The sequence below is a fragment of the Podarcis muralis genome, chromosome 1 (genome assembly GCF_964188315.1).
Source record: "Podarcis muralis chromosome 1, rPodMur119.hap1.1, whole genome shotgun sequence".
Classification (NCBI taxonomy): domain Eukaryota; kingdom Metazoa; phylum Chordata; class Lepidosauria; order Squamata; family Lacertidae; genus Podarcis; species Podarcis muralis.
In genome coordinates, this window is record NC_135655.1 from 89,808,067 (window position 1) to 89,823,622 (window position 15,556).

Below are 15,556 nucleotides of genomic sequence, written 5' to 3' on the forward strand. Positions count from 1 at the left end.
TGGAAGGCCTCCGTGACTGGCTGCTTTCCTTCAGATTGCAGAGTGGCTCAACTTGAGCCTCATTGCAGCTGGGTCACTCCTTGGCCCATCACTCTAATTACTTTCAGTTATTGCTTCTTCGATGGGGCTTGGCTGTCAGTTGGGAAGAACTTTTGGTCATTACTGACTTGCTGACCCCATGACCTAGAGGTGAAAGACCGTGTATTCCCTTTCTAATTCGCTCAGTCAGCCAGTACCCTTAAATCAGCAAATAATTATAGACTTATGTATACTAAGTCGCTTAAATCCCAAAGATTAGGCGACTACATTCTTTATATATATATTTCCTTTCAGTCTAGCACTTGAGAAGGATTTAACTGTTAAATGCAAATATTTAATAATCACTTTATTATTTCTTGATTCACATACCCTGCGCACACTTGCTAAAGTCAGTAAAGACATTTATTTATTTTTGTTTTTTAAAAAACTACCTCACCTCTTTCTCAGAAGAGACTCAAGAGGGCTAACAAAGGATAATGCAAACAGATTAAAATTGTTCTGTTTGTTTTATAACACCAGAAAAACCAGAAGTATATACTCCAATTAATAACTAATTAACAATAGCACTAACAAATAATTCTGTCTATGTGTTAGTAGCTCTGAACAATCAATTCTTTATGGCCCAACCTTGATGGTTTGATTTTCTTCTTATTCAGCATGACTTGAAATAAACTCATTTAGGACTAAACTGAAAGATGCTGCTCTAAGGCAATCTTGCATCCCCTACAGCAGCAGTTGGGGGTGAATCCTGGCAATCACTTGATGGTGAAGGACTTGAAGAAACACAATTGGGGCTGCAGCTCAGTGGTAGAGCATCTGCTTTGCCTTCTGAAGGTCCTAGGTTGCATCTGCAGCATCTTCAGGTAGGACTAGTCATGACAGCAGCCTGGAACCTGCAGGGTAGACAATACTGGACTAGGTGGATGAATGGTCTGATTCAGTATAAGGCAGCTTCTCATGCTCTGGGGCTTGAGATCATTATGCAAGGATTCACCTACCCTGTAACAGCTCTCTCACTTCTTTTCAATTTCCTCCTACAACAAAAAACAAAGAAAGGGGAGTAGGAGGTGAATAAATTTCTCAAGAACCGTATCTTGTATGTTCAGCCTACTAACCACAAATATAGAAGAAGGATGTCATTTAGACAAATATTCAGCTGAGAAGCTTGTGCAATCGTATTTGTGCGCCAACATCTTACGGCTTGTTTAGAAGAGCTGATATCTTTTCATATGGAGGTTAGAATGGCCTCTATGAAGGCTTGCTAATTGTTTAGGAACTAATATCCAGGTGTTAACTCTTCGGATCTTTTTAGGGTTTGTTTGTTGTGGGTATACCAGAAACCACAGAAGATTGCAAAGCCGTGTCATCTTTTTATTGTGCTCTCAAGTTTTGCATCTCTTGACAGTGAAAGTCTCACTTATTACGAGTTACTTTGTGTGCTTTCCAGGAAGCATAATGAGCTCCAGTCCTAAGGATGTCTAATGTACTACTGATGTCCTTGGCTAAAATGTGACTCTTAAGAGTTGTGTGTGAAAAAGGGGGGGAAATGCATGATCCATTTTTGATAAGAAAAAGACGCTTTCTTCTTTATCTCTTCAATATAAGAAAGAGTGAAGTGTTTAACAAATTTGAAGACATGCATGGTTCCTTTGTAATCATGAGTTTTTGATTAAGGAAGTCAGGACAACTCCGCCTTGCTTAGTATATAGTGAATTACTTTGCTTTTTTAAAAATACAATATTTATTAATTTTTCCATTTTAACAATCCAATAAAAACCACATTAAAACATTCCAAATTATAATACAATCAAAAAAGCCAAATATTCAATGCCAAATTATATATCTTTTGGGTGACTTCCCATGCTCTGAAGTTCGGGGGGTGATGATCTAATCTCATACTGCATTTCTTAATTAGTGCAAATAGCCCAAATAAAACATTTCCTATGTTGATCCTTCATTTTATAGTGAATTACTTTGAGTGGTGTGTTTGTTGCTGCTCAGTTGGTAGCTTTTTTTCCTGTTCATGCCAGAAAGGAAGTTAGAACCTCTATGGCATCCACTTTGTGAGCACTCTCTTGCAACTTCATTGAAGTCTTTGTAGTTGGTACAAACTTTGGTAATGAATATGTCCTGTGCTCCTCATACTATTGATTGGGGGAATAAAAGGTAATGACAGCAGAGTATGTTAACCAAGGAGAATATTTCGAAAGCAATGCATAGCAAAATGCTTTTGGACTCATACTATCATGCCTCAAGTCATAACTTTCTGTAGGAGTCCAGCATTGTACAATTCTACCTCGGGTTAAGAACTTAATTCGTTCTGGAGGTCCGTTCTTAACCTGAAACTGTTCTTAACCTGAGGTACCAATTTAGCTAATGGGGCCTCCTGCTGCTGCTGCCACGCCGCCACAACGCGATTTCTGTTCTCATCCTGAAGCAAAGTTTTTAACCTGAGGTACTATTTCTGGGTTAGCGGAGTCTATAACCTGAAGTTTCTGTAACCTGAAGCATCTGTAACCCGAGGTACCACTGTATAAGTTCTTTTGAAGTGTAGTTCCTTATAGCTAGTCTTTTTCTGTCTTTCAAATTGTACAGTGCTGGTAGCTGCCTCGGTATTGTCAGTGGGGATATTCCCATTTCCTGCCCCTGCTTGAACCTAGATACTGTCTCTTTTGAGGTTTACATCATGGTTGCTATTTTAACATTTGCAGAAGCAGCATCATTAGGCAAGAAGAAGAAGCTTCCATCTGGCCCAGGAAGGTTCTCCTTCAGAAAAGTGCAGAGAGTCCAAGTCTGGCAGCCACTCTCAATAAGTGGCCTGAGAGATCACTCTAAGCCTCTTATTTACTTGGTGGATGTGCATGTGTCTGTTAAAATAAAGAAATACATTGAGGATTCCAGGGAGGCAGTATCCCCCACCTGAGACACCCATGAGTTATACTCAAGAAGTTAAATTGCCATTTCTGTTGTGTGTGTGTAAGGTTGTGTTTTCTGGGCAGGATTCACCGGAGGACTCCCATTCCACCTGTGCAGGGGGGTGGGCTTCACCCTGCCCACTCTCCACCCCCTCACGTCTCTTGAAATTGACTCTGAGGGGTTTGGGAAAATTCCCAGAACAGCACACAGTGGGAGGAGAGGCAGGACCAAGCTGGAATGCTTGTGCAGATAAAACATTTGTAATAATAATAATAATAAAATAATAAATTTTATTTATATCCCGCCCTCCCCAGCCGAAGCTGGGCTCAGGGCGGCTAACAACAATCAAAATAATCCGACATTCTAAAACATTCATTATAAAATTAATTAAATCAAATTAAATTAAAATCAAATTAATGGCAACCATCAAGCCAAATTCTGTGCATATTGCCGATTGCCAGAGGAGGGGGTCAGGCTGCGCCCTGACCAAAGGCCTGGTGGAACAGCTCTGTCTTGCAGGCCCTGCGGAAGGATGTCAGGTCCTGCAGGGCCCTAGTCTCTTGTGACAGAGTGTTCCACCAGATTGGAGCCGCGACCGAGAAGGCCCTGGCTCTAGTTGAGGCCAGCCTAACCTCTTTGAATTCCACCCCATGTTGAGATGCGGATTTTTCCCCCCACATTGTATAATAATTTAGTACTGCCATCTCTCTCATATGCTGAAATGTATAAGGCGTGAGGATCCAGCCAAAGTTAAGCAAATTTGTCCTGTCAGGGTTGGCCAGCCCATGAAGCAGGGTGAGGCAATTGCTTCAGGTGGCAGATCTGCCCGGCTGCAATGGATTTGCTACACCACTGCATCCCCACTCACCACTGTCTGTCTCATTTTACTCCCCTGGCTGCCTCATGTGTGCATATATACAGCGGCATTTTTAGTTTTGCCTAGTGTGGTAAAACGTCCCAGGCTGTGTCCTGTTCATTCAGTGGGAAAGTTAAAGTACAGCCTTAGTTGAATTATAAGATCTAAAATGCTTAAAGCTGGCAGAATCATGTGCATTGTTGTTCTCCCTTTAAAGTAAAATAAAAATAACAAAACAAACCGACAGTAAATTTTATTTAAGCTCAAAATCCGTAGACGTGGTTTCCCAGAAGTGTATTTTCTTTACTAATATCATTAATTCCTGCAATTTTATGCAATTGCTATGGCTGTGGAAAGCTTTGAGAATGGACAATTTTCAAAGAATCCCCATTGAAGGATATAAAATGTTTTAAGATTCTTAAGTGATGTTACCTATGCAATTTTTAATAAATAGTCCAGACCAAAAGCTTTTTCTTTTTACCTTGGCTGCTGGCACACAAGGCAACTTTAGATTTACAAAAGTAAAAATAATTCTACTGTTGGCAGGAAGTCAACTCTAAATTATTATTATTATTTTAAAGTTGAAAGCTTGGCACTTTTGGGGATTCGTGCGCTTTCTGGTAATAATTACAATAGCTTAACGAAGACTTGGTGAGCAATTAAACAGATCTATGAATGTTTGTGTTTTTAATTATTTTTTGGAATGGGATCAATCGTCCTCCATGAATCCAATTTTTTTGCATCTTTCACAGAAGAAATGTCTGAACTGCTATTTTTTTCTTTGTTTTTAAGGACTGGGGAGCTGGAATATGTATGTCTAAGATGGAAACATCCACCTCAACTGCTGCTGGAAAGAAAGAAGGGAAAAATGCCCTTCTGGAAGGCAATGGTTTTAATGAAACAACGAAGAAAACAACTCCTTTAGGAGCAGCCGCAGCAGCAGCAGTGACACAAGGAGGTACTTTTTTCCGTTGTTGTTTTGTTTCCCACACTTTGAAAGCAACAGGGGCTCTTTTTCATTAGACTGTTAGGTTTTAATATGAACAGAGGCATATGTTCATGTGTGAATATGCTGAGTTTATTGGGGCTCTTGGTCTTAGAAAGTTAAAGCAACTGGAAGTTGACAGACTGCAGATCCCATGCCTTCACAGAGAGTATATGTTTAACGAAGCAACCTGGACCTGTTTTGAGACGCATGTGGCTTTTGCATTCAAATTAGCTCTAGAGATAGTACTGATTGTCAGTTGTTGCTGTTTCCTGGATGCCTGTGTGGAATGAACAGAGTAATTCATCTTCAGGAGGGGGATGCAAAATGTTCTGTCTTCCAGCAGAGAACACTATAATTTACAGGTTTTGTGGTTTATTTTACTATTGTCCTGTCCTGTCCTGCAGCAAAAATCGAACTATTCACCCAAACAGCTGATTGTTGTTTAATTTAGGTGTGTGTGGTTTTTTTTTTAAAGTTATAGTTAATATAAAAGCATAAAAGGAATTCAGATCATGATGGCCCCATGCTGACTAACGTGAATCAGAAAGAATATGGGGAAAGTGGCTAGCCTGAAAGGACTAAAGACTCTTATTAACAGAGGATTATATCCAAAAGATCCATTGAAGTTAGTCCATTGATTTAAATGGCTCAACTCTGAGTATGACTTACTTCAAGGGGCTCACATTCCCTCAGGAGCAATTTCCCACAGGCTGCATAGAAATAGTTGTCGTAGCAAAAGTGAGTGTAGCCAGACACACAACTCTCCACCTTCCATCCTGGCCAGCAAAAGATACTATGACACTTGAAGGATACATTCCAGCCAGGTAAAATGATTTGAGGGGAATGCAAAGCAGGGCCAGTAATGGTTCTGGCCCAAAAAGAGGGCATAGCCTGGGCAGAGTACGGAGGGCCAGTCTGAGAGGTCTGGGGACTGCATTTGGCCTGTGGGCCTCATTAATTGGGTATCTCCCAGAGAAACCTAACTCTAGTAAAAATAGGGTTTTGCAAACCGGAACTGCCTGGGAATATGCTATGGATTGCTCACTGAACCCTACATTTGTGTACAGCTGACTGGGAACTTGTTGGTATTTGCTGTTGTAAGAGAGAATCACACACAGCAAAATCAGAGAACTGTTGCTTGCTCTGGTTAGACACCAACCACTCCTTGTTTTCCTTGCATGGGACAGAATGACCTCTCACAGCAGGAAATGAAGGAACAAATTAGCTGAGACTTGACCGGTGGAATGTGACAAGTGGCATTTTCAGCTGTATAAACTTTTTCAGCTGATTTTTGGCCTTTCAAAAATATTTCTCATTGCTGGACAAGACTGTGTTTCAGAATATATCTTTGCCTCATTCTTTTGACACTACATAGTCCCCTGAACAGAAGAATGTAGGAAAAGTTCCCCACCCCCCTTGCCATCAGCTTTCTTTGTTTTCTTGGCTATTTGGTAGATAACATGGGCTTGCCAGGGGAAGTGAGAAAGTTTCCCATCTCTCTCTTTATAACTACTTACAATTTCAAAAGGTGTAAGTCTATATTTCACCTGTTCAAAAAGAAACCTCCCAGTTGTTGTTTTCTGTGAAAGCATCAAATATGCAGGACAACGGTTAAGGGGTGGGCAGTGGGGGAAATCTTTTAGAGATCACTGACGAAACAGAACAACAGCAAATGTTACTCATAAGCTCTGGAAAGAACATTATTGAGAGATGTCTCAAATACAAGATAAAACCATTAAAACCAGCCACACAACTGTACACCATGGGTTGTACTCAACATAGTTCTAAGGCGAATGTTCCATCAATGCAAGATTTTCTCCTTGTGAAGCAGAAAGTTTTCCCCCTACGTTACCTGTCCCCTGAATCTGCTCTGGGGTTCCTCCCGTCCTCTGGAGCAGATTTGTGGACAGCGCAGGGGACAAGCAGAGGTGGGAAAAGGAAGGAAATCACCTTGCACTAGCACAAAACATTTGCATAATACCACCCCATATTTTTGAACAACCACATAATACTGCTATGGTACAACAGTGCTGTGCTTACCACCCACTACCCTAAGGGAAAGCCAGGCCCAGCTCATGATGCTTTATATTGGTATAAAAGCACTGAAATGTTTAGTGTGGATTATAAAATGACAGCTTAAAATTTCAGGTACAGTGGTACCTCGGGCTAAGAACTTAATTCGTTCCGGAGGTCTGTTCTTAACGTGAAACTGTTCTTAACCTGAAGCACCACTTTAGCTAATGGGGCCTCCTGCTGCAGCCACGCAATTTTTGTTCTCATCCTGAAGTGAAGTTCTTAACCTGAGGTACTATTTCTGGGTTAGCAGAGTCTGTAACCTGAAGCGTATGTAACCTGAAGCGTCTGTAACCCGAGGTACCACTGTAATTGGAAGTTTAGAAACAGTAGCGTCAAAACACCGATTATGATGGTAGTCAGTCAGCAACATTTCCCAGATCTTAGTTGAGGGCTGTAATATGCCTGAGAGACTCCCACCAAAAGAAGTCAAGAAGAATGGCATCTGATATTGCAGAAGGCATTGCTAGCCCTGCCAATATGATTCTAGGCTTCAAACTTACTTTGAAAGCCATTTGAAAAGGATCACTATGTCATATTCACCAGTATCTGGTTGGTATTTAGTAGTATTTGATGGCTAATATGTAGTAGTAATCAGTATTTGACAGTTCATATGTGAATTCTGTCAAGCTCAAAACAATCAAGAGATACCATATTAAAAGCATTTATATTTTGAAGTGAAAGAACAATCACATTCAAAATATAAATTTGAAATTGAAATGCCTTGTTTTAAAATCTGGCTGGTCAAATTAGAAAATTTAATGAATGTTGAACGTTTGTAAATATTTGTTTCAGCTCTTAATTGAAAGTTAACAGTATGCCCCCCCGAACCCCACAATAATGCACACCCCTCATGACACAAATACCAGCTTGGAGAATTGATGGTGTTTACGTTGGCAGCATTTCCCCCCTGATGTCTAGCTCTGTCAAGACTAATTTTAGCATTTCTAAAGCTGGGTAAAAATATGGCCTCATTACTTTGATGTCAGAGCATGGTTTACTATTAGTATATTCTGGGGTTTATCATTTTAGTCATGTTTAACACGGCTACAGGAGGCATGCACTATTAAATCTGGCTTATTTTACATTCCTGTCCGGGATTATTTATTTGGAACAATTTCCTCTCTATCAAAAGACACAGCTAATGCTGAGTTTTAATGTGTTATTTACACACAAAATAACCTATTTACAACTTGGTATCTGCCGGAGGGAGAATGAATGGGCTGGTGCTCCCTCCATTCTGTTCTATCGGAGTTTAACAATCTGGATTGCTAATAGAACCATTTATCATGGGGTGGTAATTTATTTTATGTTAGTTGCATAGGTCTCACTGCCTCTGATCTATGGAAATACTTCGTGTATAATGAAGTCCAACAAGTCATTTGGTGTAAACATGGGAAAGCCAAGGTTGGAGCCAGTGAAAACCAAGATGTACTCTTTACCCTAGGTAATATTTCTCAGAAATTAATGCCTTGGTTGATTAAATAAAAACCCATCACTTTGCACATGTGCTTTTAAGTACAGAACTGTTGGAATGGAATTTTGTACAGGGTGCATTAATGCTGCAGAACGAAGAATATTCTGTGTGGGGGTTTTTTAATTTGAGGCTCCAATAGACTACTTCTTCAGATCAAGGGTCTAAAAGGCTGTTGTAGATGAGGTCAAGAAAGCATTTTCTCCCCTGTCCAATTGATTTGATATCCCAATTGAGTTGATATCCAATGGCATGCCAACTCCCCCTAATAAAATATTTGAGGGGGCTGGGCCCTCCGAAAGTTGATGGAGATTGTGTGCTGGATATTATATGCATTGGCTGACTTCAGATGCACCATCACTGAGGGGAATGGATGACCAGCATGCCAGTTGGGCAGTGGGAACAGGCACCTCCTAACTCAGCTGCATACAGTGGGTCTGATCTGCCAAAATTATTGTCCAAACCTTTCCCTTTGCTGGGCTGAACAATCAGCCCATAGAAATGGAGTGGGTACCCTAGGAGACTCTGAACACTAATATTGCCTGAGGGGAGGTTGTACATTTCAGGGGGACAGACAAGCTTTATTTCAGAAAACCTTGCCCACCATTACCAAGCTTCTCATCAATGAACCCCTAATGTGCTTCTAAGGAATTATCTAGTTTTGTGGGACACACAGTTGCAAAATGGCTGCAGTAAACTCTCAAAGAGCTTTAAAATTACACCCAATGATAAACAGACCAAGAGAGACACTTAGAATCACCTGTTCAGCCTCAATGATACAGCTGGGGCTAGAAGGAAGCAGCTTTTCCCACTCTGGTTCCCAAGCAGTCTATGTAAGCAACACAGATTGAATCGTCCCCCCAAAAGTCATGAGGATTGACAAGATAGATAGGTGGGTCAGCCATGAGCATGGGAAAGAGAAGGTAGAAGGAAAGGAGAATCCCAGCAGACCTCATATAAACAAACCAATAAAAATGTCAACTGTGTGTGTGTTCCTTAGAATTAAAGGAATAAGAAAATAGAAACTGCCACTTAAAGTCGCCTAACCTATCCTCCTTGGCAAGCCAGTGATGGCTCTAGAGAATTGTTTGCCTGGTTTCGCCAGAAAAGAGCAGCAGAAGAGATACTTATATACTGCAAATTACTTCAAATTCTAGGCCTCTAAAGTTCTTTTCTCCTTAAGCTGTTTTCTGTTGGAGTAGATTGGAATGTGTTAGCCTGAGAAAACTGTGTGAATAAAGTGTTCAGATCTCTCCACAGGGTTCACATTGACTAACATTGTTCAGGCCATCTCCTGGCCTTTCCCCCAACCATCTTTGGGTTCCTGAGACCTCTAATAAGCAGTCTATGCCATCTAAGTTCATTCTTCTCTTATTTTTTCTTATGATGGGACAGCCCAGAGGACCAGGGACTGGGACAAACTACTGAATCAGGTGCTCTCTACCTCCTGCCCTGCCTCTCCCCTGAGAAAATTTCTTCCTCCTACCTCAGTCAAGGTGTCAGTGCAAACATTAATTCAGGTTAACCAGGCCTTCGGAACTAGCTAAAGATCTGCTTTAATTGCAGCACTTGATTGGTTTTAACAATGAATCCCTTAACTGCACTGCAGATCAGAAGGAAATTCATTCTAGCAAAGGAGCACTCAGTCTCATGGCTTGTTCCTAAACTCTTAAACGTAGTTAAGGGAACCCCAGAGTTAACATCAGCACAGGTTCTTTCCCCAATTAACTGCATAACAGATGTAGCTAATCATGGCACACTGTAGAAGAGAGGAAATGGCTACAAATTTAGACCAATTCCTCTGGTGTTGAAGTCATGGAAACAGACTGTAGTGAGAATGCAGGATAAGGAGATACACTTTGTGAATTATTGGCAGGCAGCTGAAATGTTGTTTGAAGCTATCTATGTGGCTGTGAAGTGGTTTAACTGATACCCATCCTAGGTGCATCTCTGAAGGCTGAACAGAAATTTCCATGGCCTTACTAAATGCCTTTTCCATCCATCATCTCTGTTGCTTTTAGTATGTCCATCAGCAGCAACATCCTAAAGTGAAGTTCATTCTGTATGACGCATATTGCAAAACGTGCCCTTGGCAATTTGGAAATGGACACTCCTAAAAAAAGGTGTGTGAAGTCTTGTTCCATGGCCTAGAGACATTCAAAATGTATGATTTCCACTCTAAGGGTTTATAATCTGCAACTGTGCATTGACATGTACTGGATTGCCATAGACATGATGAAGCTTTCAGCCTCCCAGTGGAGGAGAAGCAGATGCCAACACTCTATGGATTGGCTGGGTGTGAAGACATTTTTATTTCAGCATGAATGGGGGGGGCATTAATTTTATTTGATTGCACATAATACTTTCTTGTTGTACCTATGATGTTGTCATGTATTTTAGTTTGTTAGAGATTGTAAGGTAAAGGTAAAGGTACCCCTGCCCGTACGGGCCAGTCTTGACAGACTCTAGGGTTGTGCGCCCATCTCACTTAAGAGGCCGGGAGCCAGCGCTGTCCGAAGACACTTCCGGGTCACGTGGCCAGCGTGACAAGCTGCATCTGGCGAGCCAGCGCAGCACACGGAAACACCGTTTACCTTCCCGCTAGTAAGCGGTCCCTATTTATCTACTTGCACCCGGGGGTGCTTTCGAACTGCTAGGTTGGCAGGCGCTGAGACCGAGCAACGGGAGCACACCCCGCCGCGGGGATTCGAACCGCCGACCTTGCGATCGGCAAGCCCTAGGCACTGAGGCTTTTACCCACAGCGCCACCCGCGTCCCGTTAGAGATTGTAGATGATTCATAAAATGTTGTAAGTTACAGAAATGTTGTAAGTTAAAGAAATAAATTAGAAAAGCCTGGTGTGGAGAAGTGCTATGGCTGCCATATGTCCGGAATACTGCAGCCGCAAGCAAAACTTCTTTTCTGTCCAGAATTTCACTTTTTGAAATATGGCAACCCTAGGATAGACAGAGGTTTTTCTCCTTCTCTTATAAGACTAGAAATGGGGACATGTGATGAAACGGAATGTTGGAAGATCCCAGAAAGGCAGAGGGAAGTTTTACCTCCATTGTCAGAGGCAGTATGCCTGAGTACCAGTTGCTAGGAAAAGCAAGTGAGGAGATTGCTGATGTGCTGCATCTGCTTGGCCATTGGGAGAACAACATGCTGAACTAGGTGGGCCTTTGGGCCTGATTCAGCAGGTTTCTTCTGATATTTTTATTTTTTACTTCCAGGAGAATTCCATTAACAGGTAATTTAGAAGAGGGAAGAGTGTACAGTCATACCTCTTGTTACGTTCGCTTCAGGTTACGTCTTTTCAGGTTGCGTCCCGCAGCGACCCAGAAGTACTAGAAAAGGTTACTTCTGGGTTTTGCCACTTGTGCATGCGCAGACGTGCACAATGACATCACGCGCATGCGCAGAAGCGGTGAAATGCGACCCTCGCATGTGCAGATGCGGGTTGCGTTCTTTTCAGGTTGCAAACGGGGCTCCAGAACAGATCCCATTCGCAACCAGAGGTACCACTGTAATAAGAATGAGTGAGCAGTGAATTTTGCTGTAGATCTATCCTATCTAATAACTACAGTATAGACTTGGGGGGTTCCTTTTCCTTTGCAATTAATCTGAGAGCTTCTAGACCTTGTGAGTCTTTCTTGGTAGAGCACATACTTGTCACATGTAATGTCCTAGGTTCAGTCCCTGGCATCTCCAGTTATTGGATGTTAGGTAACAGAGCTGGCGAAAATCTCTGTCGAAGAACACACAAACCTTCCATCAAATGGAGTATGCAGTATTGAACTACCGTAGGTCAGGGGTCAGCAAACTTTTTCAGCAGGGGGCCAGTCCACTGTTCCTCAGACCTTGTGGGGGGCTGGACTATATGGGGGGGGGAATGAACGAATTCCTATGCCCCACAGAGATGCATTTTAAATAAAAGCACACATTCTATTCATGTAAAAACACGCTGATTCCCGGACCGTCCACGAGCCGGATTTAGAAGGCTATTGGGCTGGATCTGGCCCCTGAGCCTTAGTTTGCCTACTCATGAACTAGGTTGTTCTTCACCAGCATGGTACCCTTCAGGTGTATTGCACTGCAACTCCCATCAGCCCCAGCCAGCATGGTAAAGGATGAAGAAAGTTGCAGTGCAAAGCATCTGACACACACCACGTGGGGGGGATACTGAACATAAGTTAAGACAGCTCACATAATTATATTAATTATGACAAAATCAAAATAGGAAGAGCTCTCACCAACCCTGACCCATGCTATTTCAGCAATACCCCTGGCTGAACATATGAGCTGGAGGCAATTTTATTGAGGACCAGTGAAAGAATCTTATATGGCAAGTTGGTCCTGTTAAAACACCTTCATCTTAAAAAATCACAGGTTACCATGTCCTGGATATCCCGCCCCCCCCCCCCCCGTCTTTAAAGAAAACAGATGCTTTTGTTTTAGTCAGTTTTGCTTCACTGAAGTTTACTACGTTTCTTAGTCTGCAATCCTAAACCCACTTACCTGAATGCAGTAGGACTTACTTCTTAGTAGACACGGGGGCAGATTCAACAAAACCAGTTGCACTGGCAGGAGGTCATCGCAACAAGTCCCACTTCCACCCATGGTTAGGATTCGCACTGTATGTTAAGTTCAAAGTTCAGTTTGGTTTCTAAGAGCGGAACTTAATGGTTTAAAGCATTTTCAGAGGCAGCCCTTCTACAAGCTACAAGTCTTGCAAAACCTGAGCTCCTGGATAAAGTACAGCTCCTTGTAAGACCACAGCTCCTTTGCAAGTTAAGTAGAATAAACTCTCTGAAACCACAATTTCAGGGTTGGGATTTGAGCAAGAATATGGCTTGCTATTCTTTTGGAAGGGCAATTCTGTTATTTCTGTACCGGTAGAGTATAGTCACTGATTACTCCCTTGGATTTTCTCCAGCTGTACCATAATGTTACTTAAGGACTGCTCCAGATGTTCAGAATTTCTTCAGTCTCCAGAACTCTGAAGTTGATGTTATGCAGCAGGACAACTCGGGGGCTCTTTGAGATTAAACGTGTATAAAGAAGATTGACTGTGGAAGTTGCCACAGTTTAAGGAAATTATGGGTGCCTGCCCATACACTGTGTTCTCCATAGCATGTGAAAGACATACTTGCATTTCTTGGGTATGGAGACCCAGGACCAAGTACCAGTTTGCAAGATGTGTTTGGCATCCCTTTTTACCTGCTGTCAAGTATCAGCATGTAGGTAAATGAAATGTCTTATCTGATGCAGACCTTAACATCCACCACCCTATCTATAGATGGATAACTCCCATGCATGGAATAAATATTTTAAGGCAAAGTTTGAATGAGCTGTAAGACTTGCATTCCCCCCCCCTTTAAACAGTGAAGCTTTATTCGGGGGGGGGGGGGATCAATAGGGACTTAGTGGGTTTCCCCTTCTCCTATTTAAAGGCTGCAGCAGATAAAAATAACCGGAGCTGAAGGAAGGCCGCTAACACAAAATAAATAATTACATTATGGAAAAGGCCTGGAGAGATTGCTTGTGTAAATCACTTTTAAACGAGAACAAGCTCCAGATAAAATCCATTCTTTTATCTCACAGATTAAGTCTTTTCCCTTTGACGCTAAATAATTGATAGGGTTTGGCAGAGCGTTCCACAGCTGCCTTTGCGGAGCAGTGGGACTGCTCTCGGGGTCAGGCGAGTGGCAAAGAAGAATGCTCTTAAGAAACGCTGCGCTTCTACTACTGACACCTAGAAATGGGGCTTGAATTCCCCACCCTCCTTAAAGAATGGCCGCTGTGCCTTGAAAAGACAGGGGAGCGCCAACAGAGCAAAGGGAAGGATTGTGTTACTTCCTTGACACCTAACGGCAAAGCCTGAGGTGGATTTGGTGTGGTTCTTTTTACCCAGTGTGTGAGTTTAATTAAGCACAGTGTAACACCTTGCATAGATTTTGTATTTCGTGTTTCTATTAGTGTCGTACCATGTGATCGCGCTCTCTCTCTCTCTCTCTCTCTCTCTCTCTCTCTCTCTCTCTGCTTAATGTGGCTCTAGACAAGGACTTGTGGGACCCTCACTTCAAGGTCAGAACACTTGAGAGGATTTATTGAGAATAAATGCAAGTAAGCCCCTCCCACCCGCCGGCACTTTCCAGTTTCAAAAGTGGCCAGCGTTAACCATTACACAAGCCACACTCCTTCCACTGCCACTGCTTTTGCTACCACTGTCTTCATCACAGCAGTGTGGAAACAAATAACTGAGCAACAAGTCCCAATAAGGGGTGCTTTTTTGACACAACAAAAACTCGTACAGCTGCTACACAGCTCTGTAACTTTGACCCCTTTGCAGTCAACTACAGTGGTACCTCGCAAGACGAATGCCTCGCAAGACGGAAAACTCGCAAGACGAAAGGGTTTTTGGTTTTTTGAGTTGCTTCGCAAGACGATTTTCCCTATGGGCTTGCTTCGCAAGACGGAAACGTCTTGCAAGTTTGTTTCCTTTTTCTTAAAACCGTTAATACAGTTGTGACTTGACTTCGAGGAGCAACTCATAGCATGCGGTGTGGTAGCCTTTTTTGAGGTTTTTGAAGACTTTGGTGATTTTTGAAGGTTTTCCAAAACTTTTCCAAAACCGTGCTTCGCAAGACGAAAAAATCGCAAGACGAAAAAACTCGCGGAACGAATTAATTTCGTCTTGCGAGGCACCACTGTATTCCAAAGTGTGTGCTCACACGCGATACACCAGTTGCCAAAGTGTGGCAGAAAGGAGTTTGCACGGATCTATCTAGGCCTTTGGCCCTCTAGATGTTGGTGGACTGCATCTCCCACTATCCCTGGCCATTGACATGCTTGCTGGCACTGATGGAAGTTGTAGTTCAGCAACATCTAGAGGGCCAAAAGTTTGTCATACCATCTCTAGGCCCAGATAATTCTCATTCTTTCCCGGGTCCTGCTTTCTGTCTTCTCTGGTTAGAAGCCTACACAGACAACTGAGCTACACTGGGGTTGTTGTTGTTGTTTTTTACCTCTCATCAGGTGCAAATGTGTAAAATGAGTGGCAGAATGGACGGTAAAATGGTAATCAGTATACACCCTGCTTCCCCCAACAAACATTCATTTCAGCTTTAGGTAACTCTTTCTCAAAACACCAGATGGTCTTGTTTGTCCTCTAAGCAAAACCTAAGCATTGTTGCCTACAACTGATGGC

At 42.4% G+C, this 15,556-nt stretch overlaps 1 protein-coding gene across 2 annotated transcripts in view; it reads left to right on the plus strand.

Annotated features, from left to right (window-relative positions):
• The window catches only part of GLI2 (GLI family zinc finger 2), a 192,844-nt gene that overhangs the window by 41,564 nt on the left and 135,724 nt on the right, over positions 1–15,556 (plus strand). The window contains exon 2 of one of the 2 annotated variants that reach the window (XM_028742935.2): positions 4,604–4,769. In XM_028742935.2, coding sequence (XP_028598768.2) covers positions 4,625–4,769 — 145 coding nt within the window. In that variant the 5' untranslated portion in view covers positions 4,604–4,624. Of the gene's footprint in view, positions 1–4,603; positions 4,770–15,556 lie in introns of those variants that run through there. The other variant, XM_077934687.1, reaches the window with a different exon arrangement.